The 24,378-nt window shown below is 55.8% G+C and overlaps 11 protein-coding genes across 11 annotated transcripts; 7 read left to right on the top strand and 4 right to left on the bottom strand.

The window, feature by feature from the left end:
- Positions 1 to 220: 220 nt before the first annotated feature.
- BO72DRAFT_138119 (uncharacterized protein) lies at positions 221 to 1,575 on the top strand. Its single transcript, XM_040939152.1, has 3 exons — positions 221 to 563; positions 710 to 1,127; positions 1,264 to 1,575. The coding sequence occupies exons 1-2, from the start codon at positions 373 to 375 to the stop codon at positions 1,125 to 1,127; spliced, it is 609 nt and encodes a 202-aa protein (XP_040806051.1). The 5' UTR covers positions 221 to 372; the 3' UTR covers positions 1,264 to 1,575.
- BO72DRAFT_482709 (ubiquinol-cytochrome c reductase iron-sulfur subunit mitochondrial precursor) lies at positions 1,359 to 2,353 on the bottom strand (the record flags this gene model as incomplete). Its single annotated transcript, XM_040947746.1, has 4 exons — positions 2,014 to 2,353; positions 1,849 to 1,937; positions 1,633 to 1,783; positions 1,359 to 1,540 (listed from the first exon to the last, which is right to left on the bottom strand). Exons 1-4 carry the CDS (start codon positions 2,300 to 2,302, stop codon positions 1,359 to 1,361), a joined length of 711 nt encoding a protein of 236 aa, XP_040806050.1. The 5' UTR covers positions 2,303 to 2,353.
- A 610-nt stretch (positions 2,354 to 2,963) lies between these two features.
- BO72DRAFT_419943 (putative short chain dehydrogenase) lies at positions 2,964 to 4,374 on the top strand. The gene is made up of 2 exons (XM_040942687.1): positions 2,964 to 3,581; positions 3,701 to 4,374. The coding sequence occupies exons 1-2, from the start codon at positions 3,299 to 3,301 to the stop codon at positions 4,231 to 4,233; spliced, it is 816 nt and encodes a 271-aa protein (XP_040806049.1). The 5' UTR covers positions 2,964 to 3,298; the 3' UTR covers positions 4,234 to 4,374.
- Positions 4,375 to 6,817: 2,443 nt separating this feature from the next.
- Positions 6,818 to 7,292, top strand: BO72DRAFT_444024 (ankyrin repeat domain-containing protein; the record flags this gene model as incomplete). Its single annotated transcript, XM_040943722.1, has 1 exon — positions 6,818 to 7,292. A coding segment is annotated over exon 1 (370 nt), but the record flags the coding sequence as incomplete, so codon positions are not given.
- A 417-nt stretch (positions 7,293 to 7,709) lies between these two features.
- Positions 7,710 to 9,174, top strand: BO72DRAFT_395015 (zinc finger protein; the record flags this gene model as incomplete). Its single annotated transcript, XM_040941978.1, has 1 exon — positions 7,710 to 9,174. The coding sequence occupies one exon, from the start codon at positions 7,710 to 7,712 to the stop codon at positions 8,727 to 8,729; it is 1,020 nt and encodes a 339-aa protein (XP_040806047.1). The 3' UTR covers positions 8,730 to 9,174.
- BO72DRAFT_419936 (zinc finger protein) lies at positions 8,538 to 10,435 on the top strand (the record flags this gene model as incomplete). Its single annotated transcript, XM_040942686.1, has 1 exon — positions 8,538 to 10,435. The coding sequence occupies exon 1, from the start codon at positions 8,957 to 8,959 to the stop codon at positions 10,433 to 10,435; it is 1,479 nt and encodes a 492-aa protein (XP_040806046.1). The 5' UTR covers positions 8,538 to 8,956.
- Positions 10,436 to 10,519: 84 nt separating this feature from the next.
- BO72DRAFT_444023 (MFS transporter) lies at positions 10,520 to 12,091 on the bottom strand. Its single transcript, XM_040943721.1, has one exon. It carries the CDS (start codon positions 12,004 to 12,006, stop codon positions 10,585 to 10,587), a length of 1,422 nt encoding a protein of 473 aa, XP_040806045.1. The 5' UTR covers positions 12,007 to 12,091; the 3' UTR covers positions 10,520 to 10,584.
- A 292-nt stretch (positions 12,092 to 12,383) lies between these two features.
- Positions 12,384 to 14,270, top strand: BO72DRAFT_444022 (Zn(II)2Cys6 transcription factor). The gene has a single exon (XM_040943720.1). The coding sequence runs from the start codon at positions 12,442 to 12,444 to the stop codon at positions 14,134 to 14,136; it is 1,695 nt and encodes a 564-aa protein (XP_040806044.1). The 5' UTR covers positions 12,384 to 12,441; the 3' UTR covers positions 14,137 to 14,270.
- Positions 14,271 to 14,594: 324 nt separating this feature from the next.
- Positions 14,595 to 17,228, bottom strand: BO72DRAFT_482704 (trypsin-like serine peptidase). The gene is made up of 4 exons (XM_040947745.1): positions 16,988 to 17,228; positions 16,410 to 16,919; positions 14,770 to 16,335; positions 14,595 to 14,712 (listed from the first exon to the last, which is right to left on the bottom strand). The coding sequence occupies exons 1-4, from the start codon at positions 17,142 to 17,144 to the stop codon at positions 14,684 to 14,686; spliced, it is 2,262 nt and encodes a 753-aa protein (XP_040806043.1). The 5' UTR covers positions 17,145 to 17,228; the 3' UTR covers positions 14,595 to 14,683.
- A 1,052-nt stretch (positions 17,229 to 18,280) lies between these two features.
- Positions 18,281 to 20,268, bottom strand: BO72DRAFT_454829 (MFS transporter; the record flags this gene model as incomplete). Its single annotated transcript, XM_040946202.1, has 3 exons — positions 18,281 to 18,318; positions 18,583 to 19,072; positions 19,144 to 20,268. The coding sequence occupies 3 exons, from the start codon at positions 20,266 to 20,268 to the stop codon at positions 18,281 to 18,283; spliced, it is 1,653 nt and encodes a 550-aa protein (XP_040806042.1).
- Positions 20,269 to 21,654: 1,386 nt separating this feature from the next.
- Positions 21,655 to 23,322, top strand: BO72DRAFT_523905 (uncharacterized protein). The gene is made up of 3 exons (XM_040949817.1): positions 21,655 to 22,196; positions 22,252 to 22,749; positions 22,798 to 23,322. The coding sequence occupies exons 1-3, from the start codon at positions 22,002 to 22,004 to the stop codon at positions 22,858 to 22,860; spliced, it is 756 nt and encodes a 251-aa protein (XP_040806041.1). The 5' UTR covers positions 21,655 to 22,001; the 3' UTR covers positions 22,861 to 23,322.
- Positions 23,323 to 24,378: the final 1,056 nt, after the last annotated feature.

Below are 24,378 nucleotides of genomic sequence, written 5' to 3'. Positions count from 1 at the left end.
TTTGACAGATAATTTCACAAAACCACACTCCTTAAGACACCTTGCACATTCTGAGATAATCGTTCCAGTCGGCGGCTAGACCATCTCATCGACCAGCTAGACCAATCACTACCCCAGTTGTGCCTGCAACAAAGTGACATGATCCCATCCATGCACCAAATGCGGGGTAACACAAAGGAGGCCGGGGGGTGTCAACAAAGCACATAATCCGACCACGCCCTGACCACCTTCTCTTCTCCTCCCTTGTCATCGTCGCAAGCTCTCCAACAGACGCGCCATCACTCTCACTCTCCCTACCCTTCGCAAATTCGACTGAATTTCCTCAACCTCTTCATTTCCTCCCATCCGAGCGAACCCTCCAACCAATCACAAATGCCAAGCTCAGCAGCCTCTATGATACGGTACACCCACGCCCGTCAGCCGCCGACCACCAACATCGTCAAATACCACTTCCCCAAGCATCTGCTCCCATGCTTTCGGACCGCCACCCTCCCGACCATCATGTCTCTCGCCTATCGGGCGGCCAGTGCCGAGGGACAATATCCTAAGGCCATCCTAATCAGGTACGGAGCGGAAGGCCATCCATATTCAAATCTCTCCCCACCTCCCCAGATTGCTTCCAGCCATCCCAGCACAAGCCAGGCTACAGGGGCACAGCATCCAGATCCCACAAAAGGCTAACCCAATTCTCTCTCGCCCCTCCCACCAGATCCGCCATCCACCTCACGCGGTACCAAAAAAGGGGCCGCACCAAACAGCTCCGGAACACCTGGCACATGACGATCTGCTACAAGAACACGACCCACCTGGCCAAGGGCTCGCACATGACGGCGCATGTCTACGTGAAGAACAAGCATCACCCGGTGTTTCTGCGCGCCAATTACGCCGCCGAGAAACCGGATACGGCGAAGGAGGCGTCGGGGCGGCCAGTCTGGGGATCCGTGGAGAGCTCGCGGTATCTGACGCGCGAAGTCGCGTATGGGTACCTGCCACAACAACGGGAGCTGGGGCTGTCGGGGGGGTGTGGCTGGGCGTATGCATCTCGTGACAAGAGGCAACCTTGGCAAGGGCGAGGAGGGCTGATTCGTTTTGTCCTGGTCCGCGAAAAGGAGGATCTCAAAGAATAGGTAGGTAGCTCTTTCTGAATCTCAATCTGAGTAAACGTCTTGCGATTGAGCGTCTTGTCATTCTCTGTGTGATTTTTTCCGTCCCCATTGCCTTCCTCTATTGTTTCTCTAACAGGTATGTCGGTCTTTGAGATAGAAAACGTATCGTGTTCTATGCATCCCCACGTCGTGGTAGCTGCACAGAAACCCCCACACGAATCGAATGGGCCGAGATATTATTAAAATCCCCCTCTATCCGATCACCAGCGTGTCCTCGGTCGGAAAGCTGTACTGCGGTACCTCCAAATTAGTCGGGGCGGGGCCCTTGCGCGCCCGTCCGGAGATGTCATAGTGCGAGCCATGACACGGACAAAACCAGCCCCCAAAGTCCCCGGACTCGCCGATGGGCACGCAACCCAGATGGGTGCAAACACCTTATACCAAGTCAGCAATTGGCGCCTGAACCACTAGTGCTCCCACCAGTCTCAATTGTCGTTGATACTGTGAGAGGAGAGCAAACACCTACCCAACATAATCAACCACTCCGGCTTCAGCACACGGTCCTCGTCCGGCTGCGGATCGCGGAGAGACTTCCAGTCCGTCTTGCGCGCCTCCTCGACCTCATTCTGCGTGCGATGCCGGATGAAGACCGGCTTTCCACGCCACTTGATGATGATCTAAAAGTGTATCACTTCAGTATCCGTCTGAACTTGAATCCTCCGGGGTAAGCCCATGCTCAGACATTCTTCCCCTCGGGGATCGCACCGAGGCCAATCTCGACCTTTGCTTGCGCCAGGACATCAGCGGATGCGGACATGTTGGCCAGAAAGCCTGACCAGTTATAGAATAGTTGTCAGATATCTTCTATTACAAAACATGATCTGGAACCGGGTAGTGCTCAACTAACTCGCGACCGTATCCTTGGCTCCCACAGCCGTGGTCACACCCAGCGCTCCCGCCATAAAATACGCGATGTTCTGATGGCCCCGGGGCGGTCCGCGGGTTTCGTAAGCCTTGAAGCTGGGGACTTTGGTGGTGTCGTACGTCCCCCTGCTGGGAGTCACTACATATTCGGGCGTCTCTGCCCGCTTGGGTCCGATGTCACTACTGACGGGGGCGGACTGGATGTTGAGCACGGGGATTAGCGCGCGTGGGGGTTTGCGCAGGACGGTTCGGGTGACCAAGCTGAGAGACATTCTGACACTTTTGCTCGTGTCGGTGTAGACGGCAGGTGAGATGCTGATGAGGAGAAGTTGAAGGAGATAGGAATAAAAATGTGGGAAAAGGCTATGACAGGCTTCATATGCATTGGAATTGGCTTTGCGTTGACGTCAGCGGTAGGTCAATAGAACTTGTTTGTGGTCGTGTGTTGACTTCAACGATTACTCGATTGACTTTCTCGGGTCTCCCGTACCCGCTGAGTGTCTGGTCTCGAAGTTTGTGTAGAGGTGGGCAGAACATGTTTCATCGGGTGGCCTGGGCTGCGGTGGACCGCTGGCTCTTGAGCTTATCTATTTCACCCGGTGCAGATCACCCATACCAGAAAAGCACAACGTCAACAGCGTTAATTAGTAGTGCTGTTAAGTGACCTGTGTCACTAGGCACCGCCTGAATGTGTAGTGCAGGTCTTTCTTGGCTCTATGCTTTCTGCCATTACTTGCAAGCGTCATTTGCATGACTCGCTCCGCCCAAGTATGTTGAAGGCGAAATGCTGCGACGGGGCCAGAGTTCTGATAGATATGCCGCTTGCTTTGCCAGCAGGCACATTGGTGGTGTCATGTGACGGCGGAGCATGAACCTCCCCTCTTTCCTGCTCTTCCCCTCCGCATCCAGTTGAATGAGACTAGTGAGGGGCAGTGATGACCCACCTATCAGAATACTGTCTATGAGCTTCATGGTTGGTGGCCGTTGCGCAACACCATCGTCTAATAATGCCCTCTGCTCTCCGTTGGTTCTCTTATCGGTTGCGATGGGTGCAGCGCTGAGCGATCGGGGCATGTGTATGAGTGGGGCACCCGCACCTTGGGGAAGCAACGGACTTAAGCTACCTGGAGCTTCGGTCTACGGCCTCAAGTCCGGGTCTCTGTCTGAGCAAGGTTTCCGACCATATAAAAGCATGCTAGCTCTTGCATCACACAACATCACTCCAGAATCTCGACTTGAAAACCTGTTCATCCCCCAAGGAAACAACAATGACATCCACCGTCGTCTTCATCACCGGCGCCAACACCGGCATCGGCTTCCAGATCGTCCGCGCACTCAGCGACTCGCCCCAGAGCTACCACATCCTCCTCGGCGCCCGCTCGGCCACCAAAGCCCACGACGCCATCCAAGCCATCCAGACGGAATTTCCCAACTCCTCGAGTACACTCACCGCGACCATCATCGACATCGAAGACGACGCATCCATCCAACAGGCCTACGAAGAGATCTCGTCGGCCCACGGTCGGGTAGACGTTCTAATCAACAATGCAGGTGCGTGGTAAATGTACAATACAGTACAGTACACAGTACAATCTGAGTCCCTTAACCCCCCTCCCCCTCTTTCCATCCAAATCATTCCACATCAAAAAATCTCACACCCTTGAAAACAGGTGCATCCTTCGAAACCCCAGCCACGCGTGGTGACCTGACATCAGAACGCGACCTCTGGAACAAAACCTGGAGCGTCAACACGACCAGTACGCAGATCGTGACCTCGACATTCATCCCGCTGCTGCTCCAAAGCCGCGACCCCCGCCTACTCTTCATCACCTCGGGGACCGCCACGCTCGCCGGAACCGAGAACCTGGCGATCGCCGTCAACCGGGCCCCGACCGCGACCGGGTGGCCGAAACCCCCCTCCGGGCCCGGGGCGGGCGGCGTGCCGGCCTACCGCAGCGCCAAGACCGGCCTCAACATGCTGATGCGCGAGTGGCATCGCATCCTGCAGCCGGATGGGGTCAAGGTCTTCGCCATCTCGCCGGGGTATCTGGCCACGGGGCTGGGGGGCAGTCCCGCGCAGATGAGGGCGATGGGTGCCGGGGATCCGACGGTGGCGGGCCCGTTCATTCGGGCGGTGGTGGAGGGGGAGCGCGATGCGAATGTGGGGAGGGTCTTGACCAGGGACGGCATTCAGGAGTGGTGATGGGTCGGGATCTACTGAACTGAGCTTTCATATCATACTTATAATGCAAGATTTGTTACAGCAACCGACAAAAACAATCCCACTCGAACGTCGAGGGAGGCGAAGGCTTGATTGTCGTTCCGAACCTTGCTCAGGTAATATATACATGACTCGATAACTAATACGCACGCAGGTGGATAGGACAAACACACAAAGAAAGCACAGCAACCAGAAAAAGCAAAAAAAAATAAAAAAATAATAAAAAGGAAACGATAAAAAATGGGACCAAGAGAAGAATCACCAAGCCCACCACCAGCGACTAGGAGGGCCGATGCACTACGTGCAACCTTTGTCGAGGTCTCTGGCCAACGTAGGCGCCACGCGCAACCTTTATCGATGTCTTTAGCCAGAATCAACCCCCCTAGCGCTGGTGGTCTCCATTGCCTCGCTCCCTCGCGGAGTCGCCGCCGCCAACTACACAGCTTGGCCAAGAGATCCAGAATGAGTTGTCGGTCCTCCGGGTTAAACCAACACAGCTCGAGGCAGCAATACTATAGGGCTCTTAGAGACTGACCTCACCCAAAGCTTCCATAGTACCTACCTCGCACTCGTAGAAACGATAGAAATGGAAGTGGTCGGACAAGAGTCCAAAGAGCGACCGGGCAGGTTTACCAGCAGCTTGCTGGTAGTGTCGGACGACGACTACTCGGATACTTGATCGATATAACAAAGCTTAACGCACTTTGATCGCTCTTGCTATGAACAGACGCAGATACGCGTCACGCGTCCAGTCTCGGTCTACCAAAAGGCATCATCACCGCTAAGTGGTAGTACGACCTACTTTGATTACCTAAGAATAGAGAAAAGAGTGTCAATCGCGACATCCGAGGCTTGTAAAGTGCTTCTCTGCTCAAGAAGTAGTCGGGAAAGAGTAAGACAAATTTAGGGCATGGCGGATGCCAACGGTTGCCGCCAAGTCCACCACCACCACCCCAGGTACTGGCCAGTGCAGTCACAACTAACCAGTCAAACAAAGGCTGATAGGCTGGGACATGCTTGCTGGCAACCTGTCAGCGGAAGTGGCTGGGGGTCTGATTGGCTCTGCGTCACTCTTTTTTCTTCCGTTCTTTGCGGGAGCTTACAACCAACTATCACCTCAGCACAAGGCTATATCCAAAATCGAGAAGTGGCAGTGAGGCCTTGCTATACTACGTAATAATTATCAAGAATCTCGCGGCAGAAGGTTCACCGCCTTTAGATGCTCCTCCGGAAGATCGGAGCGGGCCGAGCGACGATTCACTTGGCCTCGCTCCACCGCCCCCCTTACCCCCCTTCCTCATCTCCACTTCTAAGAGGGTCCCAGCGTCGTGTTTTTGTAAGCCCATCTTCCAAGCCATAGGTATGATGCTCCCCTCACTACCTGAAGAGCTCCTTCTCTGTGTATAGCTGAAAAGCTCCAGAGCAACGCCGACATCAACGCCCTCGCCCGAACATCCACCTATTGCTACTCCCTAAGCCCCTTTGTTTACCGCTATGATTTCAAGTCTAGCCATTACAGCAAGGCCCTTGTTTGGGCCGCGCGCATGGGCACCGAAGGGACCCTGAGACATTGGCTCGAGGCCTCACGCCCGGTAAATAAAGCTCCATTCATGACGATGACGACGACGACGACCAACACCACCACACAAGCCACCGCCGCCGCCGAGGCTCTACCAAAAGCCGCCAGCCACGGCTATGAATCTATTGTGTGGCTCCTTCTTACCGTCGACGGCATCCCAATCAACCGACGGAATGACTGCGGCCAGACGGCCCTGGCACGAGCAGTAGACCACGAGACGATCGTGCGGATCCTCCTCGCCCACCCGGGCATCGATCCAAACGCCAGCGAATCCGACGGGATTACCCCGCTCTGGCGGGCGCTGCGGAGAAATCAACTCCCCACCCTGCAACTGCTGCTGGCGGCTGACAGAATAAATCCCAACGTGTGGAGCGATGGGAATGAACGGAGCGAGACCATTCTGCGGTGGGCAACCCATCACGGATGCATTGATGCGGTACCATTGCTTCTCGCGCATCCGCAGCTCGACCCGAATCGACATCATGCAGAACCGCCCCTGTGGTGCGCGGCACGCGATGGAAACGTGGCCACGATGAGACTGCTCTTAGCGGATGATCGGACGGATCCCAACCTGCGGAACGCGTCCGGGTCGACCCCGCCGGGAGTCGCGGCGTACAACGAGCTGGAGCCGGTCGTTGACTGTCTACTGGCATACCCTGGGGTCGACGTGAATGCGACCGACTACAAAAACAACGATACGCCGCTGATGATTGCCGCGCGCCGGGGATACGGCGGGGTTGTTGCACGGCTGCTGGCCTGCGAGGCCGTCAAGGTCGATGCGACCCACAAGGATGATGGGGATTCTGCCCTCAGTCGAGCAGCGCAGAGTGGCCGGGACGCTGTGGCTCGCATGCTGCTTGCCACTGGTGAGGCCAGCCCTGACCACAAGAATCGCGGAGGCGTGACGCCGTTGTGGGATGCGACCCATCGTGGTCACGTTCCTGTCATCCAAGCGCTACTTGCAACTGGGGTTGTCGATACGGAGACCACCGGGCGAGCGGATACACCCCTCTCCTGATGGCCACCGAGGCGGGTAATGTGGGTGCGGTGGAGCTGCGGCTTGCTGCCGGCGCCAATCCTGACTTCACAGGCCCTTGGAAGGTAACCCCCATCTCCATAGCCGTTTGTGCTGGGTACATGAGCATCCTGCATCTCCTCCTGGCCATGGAGAGGGTCAATGTGAACTGCCAGAATCTGAGGGGACTGACCCCTTTGATTGAAGCGGTTGAGCGTGGGAACCTCGAGATCGTCAAGTTCCTGCTGGATGCGAAGAATGTGGACAAAAACATCATGGATTTTGAAGGGCGGACACCGCTGGCGTTGGCAGAGAACAACGGAGACGATTACATTGCCGACTTACTCCGAGACCATGGCTGCGCAAATCTGAGTTAGATTAGTAGATCTTGCGATTCGTCCCTCGAGACAGGCCTGTTCTACGTAATGCAGCAGGCAGTTGGTCTTTTCCTGGAATCCAGGTTTGTGGCTTAATCGAGGTTTCTAGGCTACAGTCAATGCTCAACCTGAGATACTAAGTTCCAGCTGAATCATGTACAAACTGTATGTGGTTTCGGGCCTGGCCTTCAGCCAAAATAGCTGAAACAGTGGTCGAAGCTACTGATGAACTGGGAATTCTGAAAGGCAAGTTTGGTCCGGTCACCCCCCGGATCTGCGTTCCGATCACTTCCAAGTCACATAACGAAGACATGATAAAGTATGACGCGGAGAGTGGTCACCCCGTGACTCAAACCTCACTTACTGAGACAAATTAGAAGTTTCAGTCTCGAAATTGAGATCTTGTTCTTCTAATTATCATCTCATCTCTCTAGTCTCGAAACCACGATCTTGTTCTTTTAACAATAACCTCAACTTTGTTGACACCATGACTACGTCCACCGATTCCAACGAGTCTTATCAAAGGATTGGCGCAGGTTTCTGCGGCACAGTGTGGGCAAGAAGCCTGGAAGGGCCTGCCATCAAGCGCGAAGATGGAGGACCATCTCGATCACTCGCCAACGATTTCGCGATGCACAAACGAGCATACGAGGCATTTCTCAGCCTATCCTGTGCTAAGCACTTGATGAAAAACTCACCAACAGAGCCACACGCGCGTATTCCTCAGTGCCACAGATATATTACGCCGGGAAACCAGTCTTGGTGGAACGAAAATCTCCGATGGTTCCCAGACGGATATGCAGCCTGTAATGCGATCCTGTCCGAGAGAATCCCTCCTTTTTCCGAGCACATCAGACGTCTTCTCGTGGACACGTATTGTCCTCCTAAAATTCGTCAGCAGATTCTGCACAGCGCCAGCAACGACGCCTGCCTCATCCGACCGTATATCGGCCGCCAGCGCACCTACGGCACGGCCATGAACGTCCGATCTCGATTTCGAGGCTTTTCCCTCCGAAACTTCCCCCTTCATGTCGATCAGATGGCTGAACTGGGGATCCGCGCCGAGGATGTTGACTGTTATGCCGCCATGATGGGCCAAGCACTGGCCACGCTTCACTTGATTGGGAAGATGGATGCGAACGACGTCGAATTTGTTTTGGCTCCGATGTCGCGAACTGTTACTGGCACGGAGCACAACGAAGAAATGGACACCACAAGCGGCAGCAACACCATCACAAATATATTGGGGACACATACTATGTGGATCCTGGACTTTGACCTTTGTCACTCCATCTCGATGGATCAGAAGGGTGTTCGGCAAGCTGTTGATGCTTTCTTCAAGAACGACCCATTCTGTCCACAGCCGCACACGGCACACTGGCCGGCGTTTCGTCGTCAGTACCTAGGTGCAGCTGAGCAGATTGCTCGTATCTACCACAAAGATGAGGTTAATACTATCTTTGACCTGGGTCGTCAGTTTGTGAAGCTTGTGGAGTCGAGGAAGTGAATTCCACGGCTCGGAGTGAATAGTGGTGTCTGGCTGTGTTACTCCCCAACCCAAGGCCTCCCTCCCCTCCACCATGATCTCAATTTTCTCAGATTCATTCTGTATTTCCTCTCTTCACGTCATTCCACCATACAGAACTCGTTCTTTCGCTATATCTTCCCCCAACTCAGTATCTGTGATGAAAGTCCATATCCACGCAATCAACGTCCTCTTACTCCTAGCTTAAAATGGCGAGTCGACGCGAAAACCAAGGTACAGATACCTCCTGGACGAGCTCACTGCAAGATGCGATGCAGCAAAACCTCCGGCTTGAGGAACGCCTGGAGCAGGACGAGCTCGAGTCCCCACAAGCTCGACTCAAAAGACTTCTTTCCACTCGATCCGCAGTGTCGACTTCATCATCCTTCGCTGAACGCCAACAGGCAGCAGTTGGCTGCAATGCCCCCTTTCGCGAAATCAAAACCGGCTCGATCGGAAAGGTTTTTGAGCAGGGGGGCACACTGTGGGCTTTCAAGGTCCTCCTCATCGATCGCATCGACAAGCTCTGGAACAACTACTTGATGCATCTCCGAATCCAGGACAGCTTTGACCAGCTAGGTTATGATACCTGTGGGCTGGAGATTCCCCGCGTGGCCTGGTACGCGAACAAAGAAGCCGACTTCTGGCCTGAGAACCTTCACCTTTTCCCCGATGACCCGACCTTCCCTCGTCGTCCTCGCGAGATCCTGTGTATGGAAAGGATTTTCCCGCTGCCCCAACCGATCAGGCACGCACTCATCGACCTCTTCTGCAACCCCAACCACATCAATGCAGCAAAAAGCTCCAGTGCGAACAAGGACTGTCTGATCCGCTTGATGCTCGGGCGTAAGCGCTACGGGTCCTCGCTCCCGGGCGGAAGCCGCTTCTTTTCGCTGCGCAACTACAAGCTTCACGTCGACCAGATCCAGGAGCTCGAACTGGACGCAGACGCATACGCCTCGAGTATGGCAGACGCGCTCGCCATCCTGCACTGGCACGCGCGCATCGACGCGATGGACGTAGAATTTGTCCTAGGAAGCACACCCTTCGACCTCAACGCAGTCCGCCGCCCGGTGCCCCTCCGCGACGTCATGCGTCTGCGCACGGGAAGCAGTACACTCGAACGCGCGACAAATCGCGTCCCGAATTTCAAAAAGCGCATAGTGAGCCTCTGGATGCTAGACTTTGATGCCTGTCGGGCCATCTCGATGGACACCGAGGGTGTCAATCGCGCTGTGCAGGCGTTCGTCGATAACGAGCCTTATTGCCCCCGTCCGTTCACAAACGATCACTATTCCGAGCGACTCTGGCAGCTCTTCTCCCAGCGCTACGTCGAAACCGGACGAAAGGTAACGACTGGCTCGCTCCTGCAGCCCTTGCCCCGGCAGTTCATCAACGGGGTCATGGCCAAGCTCGCCCCGCCCCCCCGTGTGCCCCCTCCCCTACGGTCTCCTGGCCCCGCGGTGCCACCGGCAACTCCATCGGGGAGGAGCAGAATCCCTGTCGGTTCACGACAGACACCCTCTACCGGGGCCCGTTCCAGTCATCGTCCTAGGGGTCAGAGAGGCGGTCGCGACTCTGGGCGCGGTTCCTCGTCTACAAGTTCGGGGACGCGAAGACCCACGGCCGATGAAGAAGAGGCTCGTCGACGTCGTGGAGGACAACATGGTGGAAGACATCATCGTTGAGGTCGACAATTCCATGGATGTATCTAACAAAACATGCAAATTTACATGATAGCTAATCGAGCGCATGGTCACTGTTCAAACTTATTCACTTCAAAACACGTTCCATGTAGTATTTAGAGCAAATGACAATTGACACGAAACAGCACAAATCAAACAACCTCATGATCCGCCTCCACCTTCCGCTCCATCGACTCCCTCCAGACGACAATCACCAACAACCCCACCGCCAAAGCGCAAAGCACCGCGAGAATGGTCATCCACCACCCAAACCCAATACTCAAGGCCGCAATCGGCGAGACCACCGTGCCAACCGCCGCCAGCAGATTCCGCGCCAGATTCAGATCCGCAACGACAGCCGCGCCGGCGCCCGGCCGCACATCCACCAGGAACGGCATGACCGTGGCGGTGACGAGCATCAGCCCCAGCCCGAACAGAAACGCGCCGACGAGCGGCGCAACCCAAAACACCTGGCGCTCGACCAGCCACCCGTAGATGACCAATCCGGCGGGCACGAAGCCCACCCCGTACCACACCGTGCGCAGGCGCGCGGTCGGATGGATCTTGCCCCCGTGCGCGGCCTGGTGCCGACGCAGCTGGGCGTCGCTCAGCTTGCCGCCGACGAGGCTGCCGATTGCGTACCCCAGGCAGTTGCTGAGGTAGCAGAGGCCGATCTCGATCGGGGAGAAGTCGTAGGGCGGGGCGGCGTAGGCGTACGGCAGGGTGGAGTTGAAGCAGTACAGGCTGGCGAAGCAGATGCTGATGTAGGCGATGGTCAGGGCGATGGAGGGGACGAGCAGGAATTTTAGCTTGGAGAGCGGGGCCATGATGTCCCGTTTGAGGGCTTGGTACCACCGCGGCGTCGGGGCTGGATTCTCCGTGTCGATATTTGAAGTAGGTTTGACGAGCGTCTCCGGAAGGCAGAGCGTGGTGATGACGGCGGCGCTGAAGGTGAAGATGGCCATGAAGTAGAGGATCGAGCGCCAGCCCAGCCAGACCTGGAGCGCACCGCCGAGAATGGGGGCTAGCAGGGGTCCGATCAGCGTGCCCAGGTAGAACCACCCCAGGGCGGATCCGCGCTCTGTCGGCGGGAAGACATCGCCGACCACGCCCGCACCCACGCTCTGCGCGGAGGAACAGCCCAGCGCCTCCACCAAGCGGAACACAATCATCAGGGCGAGGGAGTCGGACGCGGCGCAGACAATCACCGCGATGGTGGAGAGGATGAAGCTGGCTACTAGGATCGGTCGGCGGCCGTATTGCTGGCTGAGCGTGCTCCACCACAGGGGCGCCACGGCCAGCCCTAAGAGGAATACCGTCGTTGTCAACGCTACCTGCGTTTCTGTCGTGTGGAAGTGTTCCACGAGAGTGGTGAACGAGGGGAAGAGAATGCAGGACGCAAACGGCGCGGTAAAGGCAGATAGAGTGATCACAGCCACGATGAGATGTTTCTGCCATGGCGAGTATGACTGTGGGTCTTCACGACGGCGTAACAAGCAGAAGCGATCGAACCAGAGGCGTGATGGTGTCGCCGCAGGGCTTTTGGTGGTTTGGGTGGATTCGAACGACGACATTTTGCTGATGCGGAGACGATCACTTTCTTATAGAATGAGACCCAAGTGAGGATTGTTTGTTTCGATGATAGAAACATGATTCTGGTGGAGCATGCCTGGTCTCGTTATAACTTACTCAGTGAGTGTCAGCGTGGAGGGCCCCAAACCAACAGGCATCGGGATTTCGGGACTTCGGAAATTCACAGACACACAGTCTGCACTAAACCCGAAAACCCGAGCACGATAAGAGATCTTGCTGCTCCCTCACAGCCAATGCCATTCGCATTTCGAGAACGCCACAGGGCTGCAGCAGCGGCAACTTATCCTTATCTTGCTGCCCTACTAATATGTCTCAGGGACGTTTCCCACCCCCACGAACCCCCATCGTTCGAAAATGTCCGAGATCACTATTCCCGCTGCTCGCATTTCCCGACCACCACAATCAGCGCGGCAAGGATGAACAAAAGCTGCGTCAAATGCGCCGATTCCAAACTACGCTGCAACCTCGATCAATCTGGATCACCCTGTTCACGATGCCGTCACAAGGGCTGGCATTGCGAGCGGGCAGAGCGCAAGAAGCGCGCCCGCCGGGCCACGCCCAGGCAGACCAGCTCGATTCCATCCCCACCCCCGACAGGCAGCGACAGTCGATGGGACACCAGCCTCGACGTGAGCCCAGCCCTCGATCCGCCTGTCGACTGGCTTTCCCCAGGTCTGCTGTCAACCGGGGACCTCGACTTCCTCAACCAGTTAGCCGACATCGAAAGCTTCGATACATTCGGCGACATGACAACGTGGGACTGGACGCCGCCCGAAACGCCATTCCCGGACAATCCCACTGCTTTCGGTGAACCACCACGAGCAACAACCACAACAGCGCATACAGATCAATTCCTCCATCAACCCCCCCGCCCCGGCACACCCTTGCACGACACAGGGCCCATCATCTCGCCCGACAACTTCCGCCTGCCCGCCGACTTCACCCTCGAGACCGAACCCGCCGACCGCATCACCATCCCCGTGCATCGCCTCGAAACCTACGCCCGACTCTTCTTCGCGCACTTCCACCCCCTCTTCCCTCTGCTCCATCTGCCCACCTTCCACCTGGCCTCCGCGCCCCCCATCCTCATCCGAACCATCACCTCCATCGGCGCAGCCTTCAACCCCACCGACCCAACATCCCTAAACGACGCCAAACGCCTATACAGCTCTCTCCCCACCCACTTCGCCAAAACCTGCCTCCGCTCACCGGACCACCCCACGCAACCTAGCCTCGCCGACCTCCAAGCCCTCCTCCTCAGCCAATTCGCCAGCACAGCCAAAGGCGGCAGCGCGGAACGCGCCGCCGCCCGGCTCCTGCACCCGCTCCTCGTGACCGCCGTCCGCCAACAGGGCCTGCTGAAAGTGCACGGGGAGTGCACGGTGGCCGCGCGGAACGCCCGCGCATGGGAGGCGTGGGTGGCCAAGGAGTCCCGCAAGCGCGTGCTATGGGGCGTCTACGCCGTGGACTGCTACCAGGCGCTACTAGGCGGGAGCAAGCCGCTGCTCTCGCCGCAGGAGACGCGGGCGTCGTTCCCGTGCGACGAGGCGAGCTGGGGCGCGTGGTCGGCGTCAGGCTGGGCCGCGTTACCCGCGCAGGATCCCTCGAGTTGCTTCCAGTCCGCGGTCAGGGGGTTGATGGGCGCAGCGGCGGCGGCGGTGCGGGGGGGTGGTCTGGAGGCAGCGGGGGCGTCGTCGAAGCTGACGGCGTGGGATCTGAATCTCTTGATTCTGGCGATACATTCGCTGCTGCTCGAGGCGCAGACCTCCATCCTCCCGGTGGATCTGTCGGCGATGGAGCGCGCGTTGCATACGTGGAAGGCTTGGTGGGATGGGGTTTCGCGGGAGGGTGCGCAGCGCCAGCAGCATCACGTCATTCGTGCTGGGGGGCTTTTGATCACCAATAGCGTGACCCTGTACCATCTGGCTGTTTACCTGTTGAAGCACGGGCGGCCGGAGCTGGATGAGAGCGCGTATTTGGGGAGGTCGACGAATCCTGGGAATCCGCTAATTAAGAGAGAGGAGGTCTTTCAGGAGACCATGACGAGATGGGTACAGAATATGATGGAGGAGCTTCAACGAGGAGAGATGGCCGATGTTGACGAGTTGTAGGCGGTGGAATGGCCGATCAAGGAGCGTTGAGAGTTCTATAATGTGACATGGCCGCGTTCGTTTAAGCGGTTCTTGGACTCAGGGTGGCTTCAATGTTGTATGATCATACAATCTATCTCATGATTCGCTTGGTCTCTTGTAACACCATGTTTCTGACGCATCGACTCTTTTCTCTCAGCCGGGAACAACAGTAAAGCATGATTAGCCTCGCACCGAAGCAAAACGAAACCATTGGCCTGGACAAGGTTCGGAAAACAGCCAGCTACTATACATTAATTAACAACTCCCATTTACCACTTGCAGAATGCTCGGCTTCTTTTTGACAAACATATAAATTGGAAATCAAAACAAGTCATAGCTTGAGTAGAGTGCACATATATAGACACGCCATAATTACAGAACACATCATTCTCAATCACATAAACCATAACATCACTACATCACAGAGCGTAGCTGAGCTCAATCCTCCCAGAACAACCCATCCCGATTATCATCCTCACTCATCTTTACCTCAGCAGATCGATAAGCTACAGCCTGCTCAGTCCTCTCACACAACGACAGTCCGGACACTGACACCTGCAGGAATCATGGTCAGCGCATGTCCACACCCCACCGGAACATCCAGAAACTCACCGTTCGTCGGACTCGCGCCCATAACCTTGTCATAGAAGCTCTGACTCGTCTTCTTCCGGATCACGCGCGGCACCACCAGCCCATTCGATCCGCGCGAGCTCGACGAGGCATAGCTCGACTCGCCATTTCCAAACGCCGTCACCATCGTTTCTGCCTGCTGCTGCTGCAACTTGGGCGCCGCCAACGCGGCGATCACCGGCCGCACGGCCGAGACCACGACGGGGGCGTACTTCATGACCGAGGGCCCGATCTTCTGCACTGCCAACTGGATTGCGGTGAAGAAGCTCTCCTCCTCCTCCTCCGCTCCGGTGACATCCACAAGGCCGTGATGCTGCGCACTCTGCTGCTGCAGAACCGAAACCGGAAGAGGGAGTTGTTCGAGCTGATCGAGCTGACTCGAAGGCAAGTCGCGAAGCACGCGCAAAGTCGCCCCGGCCAACAGGGCGCGACGGCCCAGGGTCTTCATTTGCTGGTCCATGGGCGTTTCCTCTTCCGCCAAGGAATCGAAAGCACTCTCCGCCCCCTTGGCCTTGGTGTAGGGGATCAACTGACTCACCACCGACAGCCCCGTCTGCACGGCGCCGACCCCGTGACTCGCCGCCGACAGTACCGTGCTGAACGTGCTCCAGAAACTCTCATCTCCGGGGGACTGCTGCGCCGCGCGGACTAGCCGAGTAGTGAAGGGGTCAGCGCTAAGCCCTCTGTCCTCACCCGCCATCGTCGCAGTGAACGAGGCCATCGAGGAGGATGAAGTGGCCGTCGTCGAGCGCAGCGCACACACCTTGGCCGCCGACGCGGTCCCAAAGGTCACCATGGCGGACTCGGTGCTGGTGCCCGCCAGCACGTCCTGGACGACCTGCAGGGCGGCGGGCATGACCACCGCCGGCAGCAGCCGGGGCGCCACCGCCTCCGCGTCCGCCGCCGCCTTCTGGTACTCGACCATGATCTTCGTGCTGATCCCCAGCTCCTTCATCTTCTCCGCGTCCGCTCTCAGGAAGGCCTGCAGCGCTGCTTCGGCCAGGATACTCTCCTGCGCCGAGCCGGGGGACGAACTCCCTCCAGACAGGGTGGTGCTCGGACCACTACCACTTACAAGGGTGGTGGTGGTGGTGGGCGTGAAATCCACGAACCCACTCTCCGCGCACTTCTGCGCCGCGGCCGAGATGGCCGTGCCAGCCAACGCGGCCACGGAGCCCCCGATCGGCCCCAAGAACGGGCTGACGGTCGTCAGGGCGCCGGAGACGATGGGCGCGCCGACATGCAGGACGTCTTTGAGGTCGTCCCAGAAGTTCTCTTCCGCGGTGCGGGTCTGGCGCTGGCCGAGGCGGTCGACCAGCAGGTACTGGATGCCGGTTTGCGGGTCGGATCTTTGTACGGGGTAGGTCTGGGAGCTCTCGAACACGCTAATGTAGTCTGTGTAAGGATTGCCGAGGAGCAGGCTGTCCGCGGTGCTGGGGCTGCGGTTGCTGATCGGACTGGCGGAGTTGTTGCCTACGTCGCCGTAGACGTGGGCGCCGATGGATATGTGGGGTTGATTCTCGAGGAGGACGGGGGAGCCGGATTGGCCTATCATCGGCACATGTGTTAACTGGCTGTCGACATAGCTAAGAGAGGTAAAGGGTGGCAGGCTGGGCGCCTACCTTTGTAAGTATCGATCCGATATTCCAGCATATGGTTCGCAGCCGCCTGGCGGTTCCACTGCACGGCCTTGAACTCCTCGTACATCTGCGCGCCCGGCTCCCCCTTGTACCGCATATCGCCGGGGTACCCGACAACCCCGATCGAGTCAGAGCCCGCCACGGGGGTGTCGGAGAACTGGAACGGGGTGACCGCCGTGAACGGACGCTCCAGCTGGATGAAGGCCACGTCGTTGTGGCGGTTCGAGGACGACTGCAGCCACCCCTCGGTGGTGACGATGCGGACCCCGTGCCGGAACTGCACGTTCGCCGACGGGCTGTCGATCGACCCCTTCCCGTTGTATCCGATGTAGGCCTTGACCTCGTTGGCCCGGCCGAAGCCCTCCTTCCAGTCGAAGGCGCAGTGGCCTGCCGTCACGAGGAGGTCGTCCCGGATGAGCCAGCCCGTGCCCATCGCGTAGCGAGTGTCATTGGGGGACTGGCCGGCGTAGTGCATGAAGAGTTTGACGATGGCTGCGAGAGAGACATCGGGTCAGTATCTCGTGAGGGACAACAGAGGAGGGTGGGGTCAGTGTTCTTACAGCGGTACTTGCCCCCGGGGGCAAGGTGCATTGGGTCAACGAGTTGGCGCTCGTCTTCGAAGACGGACTCGCCGCCCTCCTGCTGCAGACCGAAGCACGACTCGGCTGCTTGGGAGGGCGTGCTTTGCAGCGTCCAGGTGGCGGCGACGACGGGCATGACTTTTGTTTTGGTGCAAAAGCAAAAACAAAGATAGAACGTGTGAAGCGTGTAATGAGAGAGAGAGAGACTAAAGAGTTGCAGAGAAGAATGAATGCGATGATGATGAGAGTGACGTTTCTGGCCGGTTTGACCCCTCTTATATAGCTTCATCGTCGCTAGACGTTTCCCACTCGTGTTGCTCAACCCTTTCAGCTGTGATGATGCATGTGTCTCCCTCGAACACCGTCCTTGTGGCTGCCTGAGAATATCCTGCTCACCCTGTTCAGCTGGAGGTCAGGTTATGTGATGCAACCGTGCAAATGTGATAGTGATATGGCGTGTGAGCTCAAACAGAAAGGTATCCGTTGCCGACGAACACAGTCTCCTGCATTAGGACATGCATACCATCCAAATTCTCAGACCAGATCAGGGAGCAGATTGGCCAGACAGTGCATCTGCTGAAGACTCCTTCGTATCAACTCCTGCAAGATGCTAGCTCTTACATGCTGCAGGGGGGAATGGGTCTTGGCAGAAGGGTTGGATGATTGTATCTGGATATTGACATTCCCCTGCCCGCAGTATATAGTAACATTGCTCTAGCTAATTCATGTGTTACAGCCGACCTCCAATCACAAACTCACAGCAACAACATCTCTCTACCTATGTTATCCGATTAGTTGCCCATGTCTACCAATTCCACCACATCAAAGCTTTGACATAATGAATTTCAGCCGTCGGGTATTTTTCCCTCCTCTTCATGAGCGGTCCCGTTCCTGCAGCGGGGAAGCAGTCTAGACCCGAGGGTGCAGGGCTTCCTCGCCTGAATTCACCAATCTGACTGCGCACTCCTGTAGAATTAGCCAATCTCCATGGTTTGTGTTCACAATGTGGGATTTTCGAGCGACGGGGTCGCCGTCCCTGAACGTGCCCCGCCCCCATTCTAGACTATTGCCGGGTATCTCCATTGCCGGCTGGTGGCGCGTGTTGAGGTAAACGTGATCATGAAGAATTCCAGGCGAGAGTGTGATTCCAGTTAGTGGAGATTGAACTTAGAAATCCTGGCTTTGGATTTGAGTAGGACTTTTTGCAGGACAGTAACATTGTTGTCGGTGATGATGTGCGATCCAGATATATCCGTCGTCGCTCAGGATACCTCAGCTCTGCAAATATATAGCGAGGTCCACCCCCAACCCTACAAGTCCACAGCAAAACATGAACTTCGCAAACCAGGTATCCATTTTAGGTATCTCAAGACAGAAGAAAAAATCTACTAATCAGCCATTAGAACTAATCCAACTCACATAACCCGATAATCGCTCCACCCCACCCAAACCCATTGTTTCCCTACCCCAACCCAGACAAACAAACCTCCCCTAAGAAATCGCAAACCTCGATCTCGCCCGCAACTTCGCCCCATACAAATACAGCACAAAAATCCCAATCACACCTAACGTACTCAACCCGCCCAGCAAACTGACCCCCTTCCCGATCCCCAGATTCAGGAACATGGGGCGCGCATACAGGATCGACCCGCACGCCATGGCGGACCGGAAGAAATCGTTGGCCGCGAAGAGACTGGCCGCGTAGGCCGGGTACGACATGGGCACATAGACGAACACGCACTGCAGCACGATAAACGCCGAGCTGCCGTAGATAGTGATGCCGATCGTGGGCACGATCCAGTGGATGTGGCGGTTGGCCGTCCACCCGAACAGGAACAGGCCGATGGGCGGGCCGAAGCACCCGATCAGCGCGGGGACCAGCCGGCTCTCTTGGGTTTTGGGGACCCCCCGCAGCAGTTGGGGGATGAGGTAGTAGAGGAGGTAGGCGAAGTAGATGGCTACCGCTAGGAGGCAGGCGACGAGGACGCAGAGGAAGACGAGGCCGATGGTGCCGAGGGTGAAGTTGTAGAGGGGCGGGTAGACGAGGGGGAAGACTTCGAAGAACTTTTGAGGGCGGAATTAGTAATGGTTTGGGAGGGGAGGGAGAGGGGGAGGGGGAGGGGGAGGGAGCGTACAGAGTAGTAGATACCGTAGACGATGGCTGTGTAGACTTGGACGAAGAGGATGGCGGGGTCTTTAACCGTGATTTCGATGGGCTTGATGATCGCGTCGATGATGATGGCGGACGGCTTCAGCTGGGCCTGCACGATCTCCGACTGCGATTTGAGGTGGTTCGACCCGATCAATTTGCGCAGACGACGCGCTCGCTGGTGGAGCAGCGTCGGGGTGGAGGTCTCGGGGAGCAGAAGGAACATGAGGCCGAAGACGGGGCCGGCTCCCCACAGGATCTCCCACAGCGACCATCGCCATCCCATGGCGGTGACGGCAAAGCCCGAGATCAACGGGCCCAGAGCCGGTCCACAGTAGGCTGCGGTCACCCAGGCACTGAGTGCGAAAGGCAGGTACAGCAACGAGTAGATGTCCTGCATTGTCGCCCCTCCCGTGGCCAGACAGGGGCTTCCAAAGAAGCCCTGCAAGAAGCGGAGCACCAGCAGGCCTCCGAAATTGTGGACCAGTGGGAGTGGAATGGAGATAATCACAAACAAGAACATGGTAATGCAGTAGACCGGGGAGCGCCCGATGGAAGGGACTTCCGACAGCGGAGAGAAGAACAGAGGCCCCACTCCGTACCCTAACACATACAATGACAGCCCCAGAGCAGACGCCGTGGTCGAGACGCCAAACTCGGCCATGATCCCCTCCTCCGACGAGACATAGATCGCTGACCCCGCATACACAATGAACGTATAGAGAAATATGATAAGCCCCACAAATGCCTTCTTCGTCTGAGTCCAGTTCTGTGGATTCGCTGGATCGTCCGGCCCGTACCAATCCACCATCACAAAATCCGGGGGTAGTGTGTCAGCCTCACTCTTATCGTCGGGGATTGGTTTATCCAACAGCTTCTCTGGGTCCTGATCGGCGTGCTGGTTGTGGAAGATGGAGCTGCTCTGTTCGCTTTGTTGCGGTCGGCTCCCCGGTGGGGCCTTAATGCCCGGCACGCCGAGTCGCGCCAGGCCCTGCAGGTATTCGGGAGGGAAAACAAAGTCTGCCTCCTCTTCAGGGTACTTGAAGTACTTCTTCTTGGTCACCCATCGAATCACTTGCCCCAGGGGGGCATCACGGATCAGACTATTCATGGCGGTCTTCGTTGAGTAGAGTAGACTTTGATGAAATCGCTAGATCAAATTTACATATATCTCATGATGAGATCTACCGGGATCGACTACACAAACAAACCATGCGATCGTATCGAGCATCTTTATAGTAAGAGAACCCCGGGCGAGGCTGTTACTCGATGCATCGAATGCTCCCTAAGCCGGCGGGAACTGGCTGGCGGATTGGAAATCCATCTCCGGAGTTAAGCCCCACAGCCGCACCATGCTGGCCACGCCAGAACCTTATTCTGCTGTACTTTGCAGGGGGAGTCGTCGGTTTAACCCCCGGAGTTACCGATCCATGGAGATGGGTGGTGATGGTCGAGCTGTCAGTCGCTAGCTCGTGGCGTGCTTGAGCTTTGACATGAGGTGGTGATGTCAGTGCCCAACCGCTGGCTGACTGATGGCCATCGTATCCATTCCAGCGGAAACCGATGTTTTGTCATCAACCCTGCCATCAAGGGAACGCCGAAAGCTAATTTTGCACGGTGAAAAAAGGAAGATGAATCACAAAGGACGGCCAGGTGCATGTCTATTGGGACACCCTGTGTATACCCTGCTGGGCACTTCGTATTCGCTGGTGAAGTGTCTGGGTCGATGCGGTCCGAGTGAAGAATTCTGAGAGGAAGTGCGGTCAGCATAACGTTCAGAAATCAAATATGCATATTCAGGATCAAATCATACAAGTCATATTATAGGGGTCTGGGGCGCTCGGTTGACCTGGCGTTCGAGGTCTCAGATCTCGGCCTCGTGATAGCCGTGTTGAGATGGATTGCAGATACGGAGAAATCTGCATGGACGCGCCGCATGGGAGACACGTGAAGAGGTCAAGCCGTGCTTATGGCAGGGTCCATGCACATGGGTCGCAGGAGGCGGTGATCAAACTGCGTGTGAGTCAGGGAGATGACTGGTCTCGGAGATTAGGCCAGACCCGATGTACCCGACTTGTAAGTTTGATGAGGCTGAAGCTGATTACGGAAAGCTGATCGGCCAGCGGCCAGCTGTCATGCAAGCCGCGTCGCCCGAGACATATTCGGGCAAGAGATACAGGTTCAAGTAAACCTCAAAAGTCACACAGCACGAAATACTATGACTTTTCAGGCGTAGGCAATACCCTTCTAGTTGACGACATTGGAACGCTACATCATAAATGAGCCAGATGTGAAATAAATCAGCTAGCCAGCGACCGCCCAAACCGCAGCCTGGCACATGCGCCCGAGGCGAGAGCGTAGCCAATGAGACAACCTTGACTGCATATCAATCTGAAGTAAGGCCACCCAGGTTTCAAATGTTAAAAGACAGCTTATTCCCCAGAGCATGACGACTGGAAGCTGGCTGATTCATTCGAGAAAGCAGTTCTCCTCATCGGCAGCAAGCATCCCCAGACATCAAAGCCCGAGAAGAATCGTCAGTCGTGGGTCAAACACTGTGCCCGAAGCGTGCCAGGGAACCGGGTCTGACAGCTCCAACTTCCCCTTTCGAGGCTCATCAAGCCGCCGAATCGCCACAAACTCGCGGTCTCTCAGGATGACCCCATAACCCTCGTGATGTTGCCGCATGTTTCAAGTGAAATTTGACATAAGGGTCTGCTCAAACTTAAGTGAATGGGAAGGTAGACTGAAACTTGATGGGTGGAAACAGTCCGATGCCTGGGGCATCAAGTCAATCGCCCAAAGCAACCAAGCACCCGCCTCTTACTTCATTCTTCATTCTACATGTCTCCACGCTCGTCACTTCCACTTACATTTCATCAATTTTCCATCGAGCTCTATCCTACCTCATTAGAATTGGTTGCAGAAGAGCTCGAGCTTTCGCCTTCTGAGCTCACCTTTCTTGAAACTTTCAAGGAAGGTGAGAGCTCGCTGATTTGCAAAGTCGCCGTGCACGGAATGGACTGTGTTATGAAAGTGGTGAGTCGCAACAGTCATTTCTCTCCAATTTGCTCGTCATTCTGACACCGCCTAGTTCCATGAGTATACTAAAAGGGAGTGGGATAACCCCGATATCGAAATCAGCATGTGCATGCGCGAGGTGACAGCCTACGAACGCCTAAAAGCGAAGGGACTCTGCGCGCGAGGGGTCATCCCTGACTACTACGGCTACATGACGTTTGCGGACCTGACACTCTGGCCTGAGCTGCACATGTTCACTGACGACGAGCTGCCCCCAAAGGCGATTCTGATCGAGTGCGTCCCCGGCATGCAACAACTTGAACTCATCAACTACACCCAGTCAAGGGTGAAGACGTTGCGGAACGTTCTGTCCGAGATCAACGCGGCGAAGGTATTGCACAGTGACATTGCCCCAAGGAATATGATGGTATGCTCTGGAGAGACGGAACGAGTGCTTTGGATTGACTTCGATCTGTCGGTCGTATTTCCCGAGGACGAGCCTCTGACAGAAGAGCATCAAGAGTGGGTTGAGGATGAGGCTGCCTTAATGGACGAGTTTGTGGACTGGCTGGTATGTATAAGGATTGCTTTTGATTTGCTGAGTCTGACATTTCCATAGTCCCAGGACGCAGTGGAAGGGAAACTTCACAAGGCATTCCGTTGCTACTACTATGGGACGTAAACCTATTGGAAGCGGATCAAGATGGGACTACCAGGCACGCCAGAATCAGTATTGCCAGGTCCTGTCGAACACGACAAAGATATTGGAGGCAACGAAGAGAACCAAGACAACGAAGACCACGAAGACCACGAAGGCATCAAGGGCACTGAATATATAAAATCGTGGATCAGTCTCTCAGGAACTGCCATGTGGACCAAGTGTCAGTGATCTTGTCAGAGATATCTTGTAACTGTGGGATGGATTTGATGATGACCTATGCTCTCTGACGATGCGAGACATTCCGCGCCTTCGTCCTGGACTGCGAGAGTCTTGTGCAAGGGCTACCCCGGCAAAAATGAGGACTGAAAGACACTTGGGTTACTCCAATGCACCTTTTTTATTTCCCCTGCCGAACTCCGTTGTTGTACTGTACAGCGGTAATCAAGTAGCAAATCGAACCTAGGCCACGACACAGTAGTGAATGAGAGAAGTCTTCCTCGTCCACTAGCGCAAAGATTGCCTATTGCAGCGAGCGAACCGTGTTTGTTATACTTATATAATCCTCTTAATCCCGCCCCTGTAGTCATTCACTACCCCGCCACAGGGTAAACATTACCATGGTAGACCACATATCCAAAAGCTGAACGTTATGCATTCTTCTACCCCAAGACAGTTTAGACCCGGAAGAAAATACTGCATCTTGAATCACACTCCCTGACCGGGGCCAACTCAATCTTATTCCAAACGGTAGTCGACAAAAAGATGAATTGGAACTGCTATGACTATCCAGAATTAACAGTAGTCAATTACGTGCACGACACGTTTATTAGCTAAGCTCTCCTTTCTACAACGAGAGCGTGGTATCATAAGAGACTTGTCGATTATGCATAGTCTGTAAATGGATTGTTTTTGGTAGTTCGATTATTTCGCGCGTATACAGAGCGCATCACCGGGTACTGTGGATCTGAGAGGATAACTGGAGTCCCTCCTGGATGACTCTGACTGACGCAAGCCGCTTCCAGATTCCCCGCATCACCTCCTCTGTCAGTAGACCGTTGAGTCCCCTCGCTCGCCACAAACTCGTACCTTCTCTTGCATGCGCATTCGCTACAAACTTCCCGGCCGACCAACGCTCTGGTCAGGGGAAAGGCTTACAGTGGTTAAAAATCTATTTTACACGAGCGACTCAGCACATTCTCCGCCGAGCCAAAGATTGAATTCCGGCCACAGGGAAGGTTGTGATCTTGCTGAACATTAAGTAAAACCTTACCAAAGCTCGGTGAGAAAATAGATCCAAAGGATAGCTTTTTGATGAATACTAGGCTGATAATTGGGTCCAACCAGTTACTTTCTTTCAATGAGCTACGAAGTCGCAAGTGATGATTGTGTGGAATCGGACCAAGATTCCAGAATCTTTGCACAGGCTCTATGTGGATAGCGATGAGTTCTGCAGCGCCGAAGATGCGAATGCGCTCAGTGGCTTGTCGGGGTGGCCGACGTGATAAAGCTTGAGAAGGCTTTCGATATCGTGCATTCGTT

This window comes from Aspergillus fijiensis (assembly GCF_003184825.1).
Source record: "Aspergillus fijiensis CBS 313.89 unplaced genomic scaffold BO72scaffold_3, whole genome shotgun sequence".
Lineage (NCBI taxonomy): Eukaryota > Fungi > Ascomycota > Eurotiomycetes > Eurotiales > Aspergillaceae > Aspergillus > Aspergillus fijiensis.
Note: the sequence above shows the minus strand (reverse complement) of the source record. Positions and strands in the feature narration are given on the sequence as shown.